Genomic DNA, 8,056 nt, shown 5'->3' with positions numbered 1-8,056 from the left:
CCCTCAGGCCTCACGGGTCTGAGTTTCTCCCCGTCGTGGTGCTCTCTGTCTGCCAGATCCTCTGCTTCCCCTTTGCCCTGGATGTGGATGCTGACCTCCTTGTGGGTGTCTTGGCTGACCTCACGGACTCAGAAGTTGCAGCCCACCTGCTACAGGTACTTGGAAGCTACCCAGGCATGAAGGTGGGAGAGGAAGATGGCCCACCCCCTTGTGCACTCTAATTCACTTTCCAGCAGCTCCAGGGCTCCACTTGGCCCCTGTAAGAGTGGAGCATCGGGCTTGATTTCAGAGTTGGAGTGGAGAAAGCATTCAGGCCTGTGCAGAGGTGTGTGGTTAGAGCTGAGGATGGTGCTTTCATCAGCCCCTTATCTGGAGCTCAGTGGGAAGAACATCCCAGTCTAGGCACTGGAGACCCAGCTCCTCAGTCGGGAATTGTTTCTCTGGCAATTCTTGGTATTAAGCAGTGGGTCTTTGACAAGAGCAATGACTGAACTCAGAAAAGAACTATTCTCTTGGGGTCCACATTGTGTCTCCTGTGGAGTGCTGTGGGTCAGCTCTCCCAGCTCCCTGTGGTGTTTCTTGTAGCTTGGCGCTTGGCTTTTTCTCCCAAATTTGGGCTCCTTCTAGCTATCGAGCTGCAGTGTATTCTCCCTCTTCTCGAACTACTTTCACTTGCTCCCTTCCCCCCACCCAGGTCTGCTGCCACCATCTTCCGTTGCCACAAGCTGAGCTGCCCATCAGTCTCCTCACACGCCTGGCCCTCACAAATCCCATCTCTCTCAACCAGTTTGTGAATACAGTGGCTGCCTCACCTAGAACCATCATCTCGTTCCTCTCCGTTGCCCTCCTGGGTGACCAGCCGCTGCTGACCTCTGACCTGCTCTCTCTTCTGGCCCACACAGCCCGGGTTCTGTCTCCCAGCCACTTGTCCTTTATCCAAGAACTTCTGGCTGGTTCTGATGAATCCTATCGGCCCCTGCGCAGCCTTCTGGGCCACCCAGAGAATTCTGTGCGAGCCCGTACTTATGGGCTCCTGGGACACTTGCTTCAACACAGCATGGCCCTGCGTGGGGCACTGCAGAGCCAGGCTGGACTGCTCAACCTCCTGCTGCTGGGGCTTGGAGACAAGGACCCTGCTGTGCGGCGCAGTGCCAGTTTTGCTGTGGGCAATGCAGCCTACCAAGCTGGTCCTCTGGGACCTGCCCTGGCAGCTGCAGTACCTGGTATGACCCAGCTGCTTGGAGATCCTCAGGCTGGAATCCGGTGTAATGCTGTGTCAGCTCTGGGCAACTTGGGGCCTGAGGGGTTGGGGGAAGAGCTGTTGCAGTGCCAAGTACCCCAGCGGCTCCTAGAGATGGCATGTGGAGACCCCCAGCCAAATGTGAAGGAGGCCGCCCTCATTGCCCTCCGGAGCCTCCGCCAGGAGCCCTGCATCCATCAGGTACACCCCAGGGGACTTAGGAACCATGATGATGGGTTGTATTTCACAACAGTTTTCTGAGATAGTCTGAGGAATTGGGACATCCAGAAACCCAAGTCATGTCCCTCTCTGGGAGCAGGAAACTCAGGGGCAGTGTCTTGGAGATTAGTTTTTCATCTACCATCTCCCACCCTTGAAGGGAAGAGACCTGGAAGAGGGCTCCATTGGCTGGGACATGCCTGGAATCTCAAGGACCACCGTTTCTCTCTTCCAGAGGCTGTGTGGGAGGGAGGTGAGGGAAGATTAGAGATGCTGACGTATAGGGTGGTTTCATTCTAGGGGCCATTAAGATGCTATCTTTTTTAGCACTTACCATGTGAAAAGCATCACGCTAAGTATTTTCCCTTTATTATCTGGTTTAGGCTATTATATTCCTTATTTTGCAGGCTATAAAACAGAGACACAAAGAATTTAATAGCTTGTCCAAATTACAAAGTTAGTATATAGGACTGGACTTTTGAACTCGAGAGTCTGACTCCAGAGTCCATACTCTTAACCATTGCTTTATTCTGGTTTTTCTCCTCAACTTTCAGTATGTAAAGAGCCCAATGAAATTACATTTCTACCTATAATCAGGTTAAATCTACAAGTTATAATAGCTCAGTGTGGTAGCATTGTGTGGTTCATGAAATTTTGACAGGATAGTAATATGTATTACAGAATAGTAATATGTAATCCATGTGGGGACATAATAAAAGGGATTCTTGGTGGTAATGAGGTTAAGCCTCACTGGTCAGATCCACTCGCTGGGAATCACATTTTTTGGCTTACTATCACTGCTGTATTCATTGCCTTTTCCTGGGGTCAAGTGCATACATCCCTTGGAGCCTTGGTTTCATGGTCTGTAGCCAGAGAGAATGGAAGTAGACCTCTGGTCCTGACAATTCCTGTCTCCAAGGTTTCTCTTGTCCCATACAATCTATTTTGGGTCTCCAAGAGCCCATTTTCTTTTTCTTCCTTTCTTGGAGTGGGAATTGCTAGGCCAAATGAGAGTCCTCTGCACATCGTGTTCTGTCATCTGCTCTCTATCCCACAGGTGCTGGTGTCCTTGGGTGCCAGTGAGAAATTAGCCTTGCTCTCTCTGGGGAATCAGTTACTGCCGCACAGCAGTCCCAGGCCTGCCTCTGCCAAACACTGCAGGAAACTCATTCATCTCCTGAGGCCAACCCACAGCACGTGATCCCAGATTTCTGGGGTCCAGCCTTCAACCTTCGTTGCCCTACTATTGCCAACTTTTTCTACAATACAAACCACCAACTGGTAACCAAGAGCAAAAGAGATTTAAAAAGAGAGATAAGCTGCCAACTCAACTGATTTGAGAACAAGAAACTAGAAGAGATTTCTGTATTAATTTTCTTCCTACCCCCAGATTCAAGATGATTTCAACTAGTAAACTTCATTGCTGTTGGTGCCAGAGAAGATTCCTTCCTTCTCTACATCCAGGGGTCTTTTCTCCAATACAATGCCTTTAATCCCAGGAACATGCCTCCCAAGCCTTAGGGAGACACCATCTACCTGAGAGAGCTCTTCCTTTCTATATTCCTCCCAGCAGGTTCTGGGTTTAGGTGCACTGGCCCCAGGACAGTGATGAAGACAGCCTGTCTCAGCTCTAGGCTATGGGGATAAATGCCATCAGTCCCTGTTGTGGAGGGTTCCCCAGCCTTTAGCCCACATTCTCATCCATGAGAGGGAGTGTGGAGTTGTGCTGTTGTTTTTTTTTAAGATTTGTTTGTAAACTCTTGTAATAAAAGGTTTGCCTTACCTTACTCTGAGCTGCCAGGGCAAGGGGTTGGGTGGGTCAGCTCCCTTGAGCTGCTGTGTCGTGCTGGAAGAACTGGTGTCTTGTTCACACGAGATCCTGGTGTGGGAGGTAATTTCTGTCTCTTCCTGCCTCTCGGCTTCCTCCACCCCAAATGAGCTACAGGTGGATACCTACTTTCAACCCTAAGCCAGTGGAGCTGAAATAGGAAAGGATAGGATTAAATAGAGAGATAAATGGGATTGCTTTGAGATCTCAGTCTTAGTACTTAGTTTTAATATTTGGTGGGGTTTCGGTGCACAGGGAAGCCCAGATGCTTTACTAGGGTAGCTGTTTGTGGAGATTGTGCAGTTTACCATAAAGGGGTATTCGGCAGACCCATTAGGTAGAATCACAATCCAGCTGGAAAAGCTTAAACCTTGATTCATTGGCTAGCTTGTGACAAGCTTCCGAGGGCCCTCATTTCTCCATCCATAAAATAGGAGACTATTTTTTGTCTTTCCTTAAATTCCAGTTGTTGAAATGAAAGATGTTCCTCATTTTTACGAGGAATTTTATTTAGTCCTTGTCTTCATTGCCCACCGACTGTGTTTATATTTTAGCAAAAATAACGTTTTTTCTAGAGACCCCATAATTTCTTCCTATCTAAATTATTTCAATTCAATTTAACATTTATTGAGTCTTTTCTATATGCCAGAAACTCTTCTGGGCACTGGATATAAAGCAGTGCCCGCTGTCATCGTCTTTCCATTCTGGTGGGGAAAATTGCAGGGATGAGGGAATGAGCAGTGCAGCTATCTGAGGAAAAAGCATGGGCGGAGAGAATGATCACCTCAAAGGCCCTGAGGTACCTGGCATGCTTTTGGAGCTATGAGGAGGCCAGTTTGGATGGAAGAAGTGAAGATGGGGGAGAACAATAGGCAATGAGGACAAGGAGGTCATGGGGACCAGATGTTGTAGGCCTTGTAGAACTTGTATTTTGAATAGAGTAGGGATCTATTGGAGAATTTTGAACAGAGGAAGGCTGTGATCTACCTTATGTTCTAAAGGATTACTCTTCATTCTGGTGTTGTGAATGGCCTGGCAGAGTTGGGGAGGATGGGAAGCAGGGTGAACAGTTAAGAGGCTATTGTAATAATCCAGGTATTACATAATCCAGAGATAAGAGGCTATTGAACAGTTAAGAGGCTATTGTAATAATCCAAGTATTACATAATCCAGAGATAATGGTGTTCTGGACTGGGGTGGTGCCAATGGAGTGGTGAAAAGTAGTTGTATTTTGAATATGTTTTGAACCTAGAGCAAAGAAGATTTCTGAACTGATTGGATGTGGGGGTGTTAACAAAGGAAAGCAAACAAAGATGACTCCAAGGTTTTTGGTGTGAATAATTGGAAGGATAGAATTGCCATTAGCTGAAATGGGCAAGGCTATTAGTGGAGTGGTAGTGGGTAGGAAAACTTAAGTTCATTTTTGAACATGTCAGGTGTATTAGTTGGAAATTTCACACACAAAAGTAGAGAGTCCAGTGAAAACCATCACTGCTTCAACAGCTATACTATCAATCTCTTATTTTTCTATTCAGGTATTTTAAAACAACGTATGATGGCAACGTATGATGTTACCCATAAGTACTTCGGTGTGTATCTCTAACAGATCAGAACTTTTTGTTTTTGTTTTTAACCAAACCACAGTACTTCACAAGACTTGCCTGGATTTAGGCAAATATAGTATTTTAAAATCTGGATTTTTTTCTAAAAGAAATTAGAATTAACTTATGAAAGAATTATTTTTTCCCCAAAATATTTTATTAAATACTAGTTTGAAACACCATGCTTATCTGGTACATAAACAATTTGATGTAGAGAAATTAAAAATACATCCAAACACTCTAGGCTATTGAATAAACCAATAGTTAATCATTTTATGATGATGTGTAATAAGAAAACATGTTCCCATTCTTGGGAGCACACAAGCTAAAGGATTAGAAATTTGAAAACAATTTTACACTAAGCAGTCGTTGCACGAGGTACTGAGAGGATTTGGAGTGAACGGTCTGAGTAGTGCCTGGAATTCAAAGAATGGAAGGTTTGAGAATTTGTGCCTGTGTATAATTGTATGTGTTTTACCTTTTTTTGGAAGGGAGAGGGAGCTTAAAGTTTTTAAACATGCACAAGTAGAAAGAATGGCATAGTAAACCTCCATACCCCTGATCCCACAGATTCAGCTGTTATCAACATTTTGCCACCCTGGTTCTACCTATTCCTTTTTTAATTTTGTCATTGCTATAGTTTAAAAAGCATTCTATTTTGAAATAACTTAAAATTTCAAGAAAAGTTCTAAGAATAAGACAAAGAGCTCCCATATACCCTTTTACCCAGATTCATTGTTGACATTTTGCCACAATTAGTTTTATCATATTTTTCTGAAACGTTTGAGAGTAAGTTGTAAATATCAGGCCCTTTTACCTTTAAATACTTAAATGTAAATTTCTTAAGATCAAGGCTATTTACTTATGTAACCACTGATACGATTAACAAAATTAGGAAATTTAACATTGGCATAATACTATTTACTAATCTACAGCTCTTATTAAAATATTGCCAATTGTTCCAATAATGTTCTTTATACCAGTTTTTTTCCTGGTCCAGGATCCAATCTAAGATCATGATTTATATTTGGTTGTGATTCTCTTTAGCCTCTAATCTAGAACCATTCCTCATCCTGTGGTTGTCTTTTATGACAATGATTGACATTTTGAAGAGTACTGGCCAATTTGGGTATATCTAATGTTTCTCTGTGATTTGATTCAAGTTATACATTTTTGTCAGAAACATGACATAAGTAATGATGTATCCTCTTAGTACATCATATCTGGAAGTTGATGATGTTGCTTTGCCCTGTTATTGGTGAAATTACCTCTGATCACTTGGCTAAGGTGAGCTGGGCAAATTTCTGTGGCCGTATCTTTTTTTTTTAAATAGATTTTCTATTTTAGAAAAGTTTTAGATTTATAGAAAATTGAGCATATAGTACACAGCTCACATACCCCACTCCTATACACAATTTTCCATATTAACATTTTATAGTATACATTTGTTAAAATTAATGAGCCAATATTTATATATTATTTACTAAAACCTATATTTTATTCAGATTTCCTTAGCTTTTACCTAACATCCCTTTTTTGTTCCAAGATCTCATTACACATTACGTTTAGTTGTCTCCTTGGGCTCCTCTGGCTGTAACACTTTCTCAGAAGTTTCTTGTTTTTGATGACCTTGACAGTTTTGAGAAGTACCGGTCAGGTATTTTGTAGGATGTCCCTCTATTGGAATTTGTCTGATGTTTCTCATGATTAGACTAGGGTTATAGGTTTTGGGGAGGAAGACTACAGAAGTAAAGTGATATTTTCATCACATACCAAGGGCACTTACTATCTACATGATCATACCTCTTGATGTTGACCTTGATTACCTAGCTGAAGTAGTGTTTGTCAGATTTTTCTGTTGTTACTCTTTTTGCCCTACCCCACTCCCTTTTCTGTACTCTGCTCTTTGAAAGCAAGTCCCTGCACAACCAGCACTTAAGGAGTAAAGAGTAATGCTCCTCTTCCTTTAGGGCTGAGTACCTACATAATTTATTTGGAATTCTGCACAGGAGATTTGCCTCTTTATCGCATTTGTTAATGTAGTCAACCATTTATTTATACCAGGGACTCATGGATATTTGTTTTATACTTTCGATTATAAACTACTACTTTATTTAATTTTGTTGCTCACATTGTTCCAGCTTTGGTCATTGGGAGTTCTTTTAGTTAGCTCCTGTGACATACTCCCAACAATGTGGTTTTGTTTAGTTTTTTTTTTTTTTTAACACCTTTCTGGAACTACAAGATATTTCAGGCTCATCTTGTATATTTCCTGCCCTAGTCCTAGAAACTAGTCCTAGAAACCTAGTTCTCCAAGGATCCCTTCTCAGAACACTTACATTAGCCTAAAGTTGGGCAAAACCATGGAACATAAAGTCTATTTATGATAAAGTGTTGAATATCTCATGTAATTGATTGAATACTGTACTGAAAGTGAAAAACAGAATGGTTGTAGGATACTTACCATTAACATACACAGCTGAACACCCTGGGTCTGAAGAATGTTTGAAGCATTAAACTAAATTTTATCACAAGAGAGTAGTATTCTGCATATCACTAGTCTGGGAAAAGATTAAATTCAAAATTTGAAGTATAGTTTCTACTGAATGCATATCACTTTCACACCATTGTAAAGTCAAAAAAACACTAAGTCGAACCATGGTAAGTTGGGGACTATCTGTATTAGAAACTAAGACCTGGGTGCTTTGCTTATTGCTACTGAGGTGTTTGCTGTAGTATTTTAAAGCAAACCCCTAGCATCACGTCATTTAATCATGAAAAACATATGTCTGTATCTGTAAAAAATAAGATACTTCCTTAACCAAAATGTCAAAATAGCCTGCGGTTGCCACAACAAATTTCCACAAACTTAGTGGCTTAAAACAACAAATTTATTCTCTCACAGTTCTGGAGGCCAGAAGTCTGAAACTGGTGTTCAAACGACCCAATTCCTTCAGAAGGCTCTAAAGGAGAATCCATTCCTTACCTCTTCCACCTTCTAGTGGCTCCAGGTGTTCCTTGGCTTGTAGCCTCATCAATTTCTACCTCCGTGGTCACATTGCCTCCTCTTTTCTGTGTTTTCTCTGTGTCTGTCACAACTCCCTCTGCCTCACTAGGGACATTTGCCATTGGATTTAGGGCCTACCCAGATAATCCAGAAAAATTCCT

The 8,056-nt window shown here is 42.2% G+C and overlaps 1 protein-coding gene across 5 annotated transcripts in view; it reads left to right on the top strand.

The window, feature by feature from the left end:
- The window catches only part of STK36 (serine/threonine kinase 36), a 25,922-nt gene extending 18,444 nt beyond the window's left edge, over nucleotides 1-7,478 (top strand). For all 5 annotated transcript variants that reach the window (XM_025043289.1, XM_015585432.2, XM_006906714.3 and 2 more), the window contains 3 exons: nucleotides 8-155; nucleotides 695-1,441; nucleotides 2,517-7,478. In XM_025043289.1, the coding sequence (XP_024899057.1) occupies nucleotides 8-155; nucleotides 695-1,441; nucleotides 2,517-2,660 (1,039 nt within the window). In that variant the 3' untranslated portion in view covers nucleotides 2,661-7,478. The remainder of the gene's footprint in view (nucleotides 1-7; nucleotides 156-694; nucleotides 1,442-2,516) is intronic.
- The last annotated feature ends 578 nt before the right edge of the window (nucleotides 7,479-8,056 follow it).

The sequence above is a fragment of the Pteropus alecto genome, unplaced genomic scaffold (genome assembly GCF_000325575.1).
Source record: "Pteropus alecto unplaced genomic scaffold, ASM32557v1 scaffold110, whole genome shotgun sequence".
NCBI lineage: Eukaryota > Metazoa > Chordata > Mammalia > Chiroptera > Pteropodidae > Pteropus > Pteropus alecto.
Note: the sequence above shows the minus strand (reverse complement) of the source record. Positions and strands in the feature narration are given on the sequence as shown.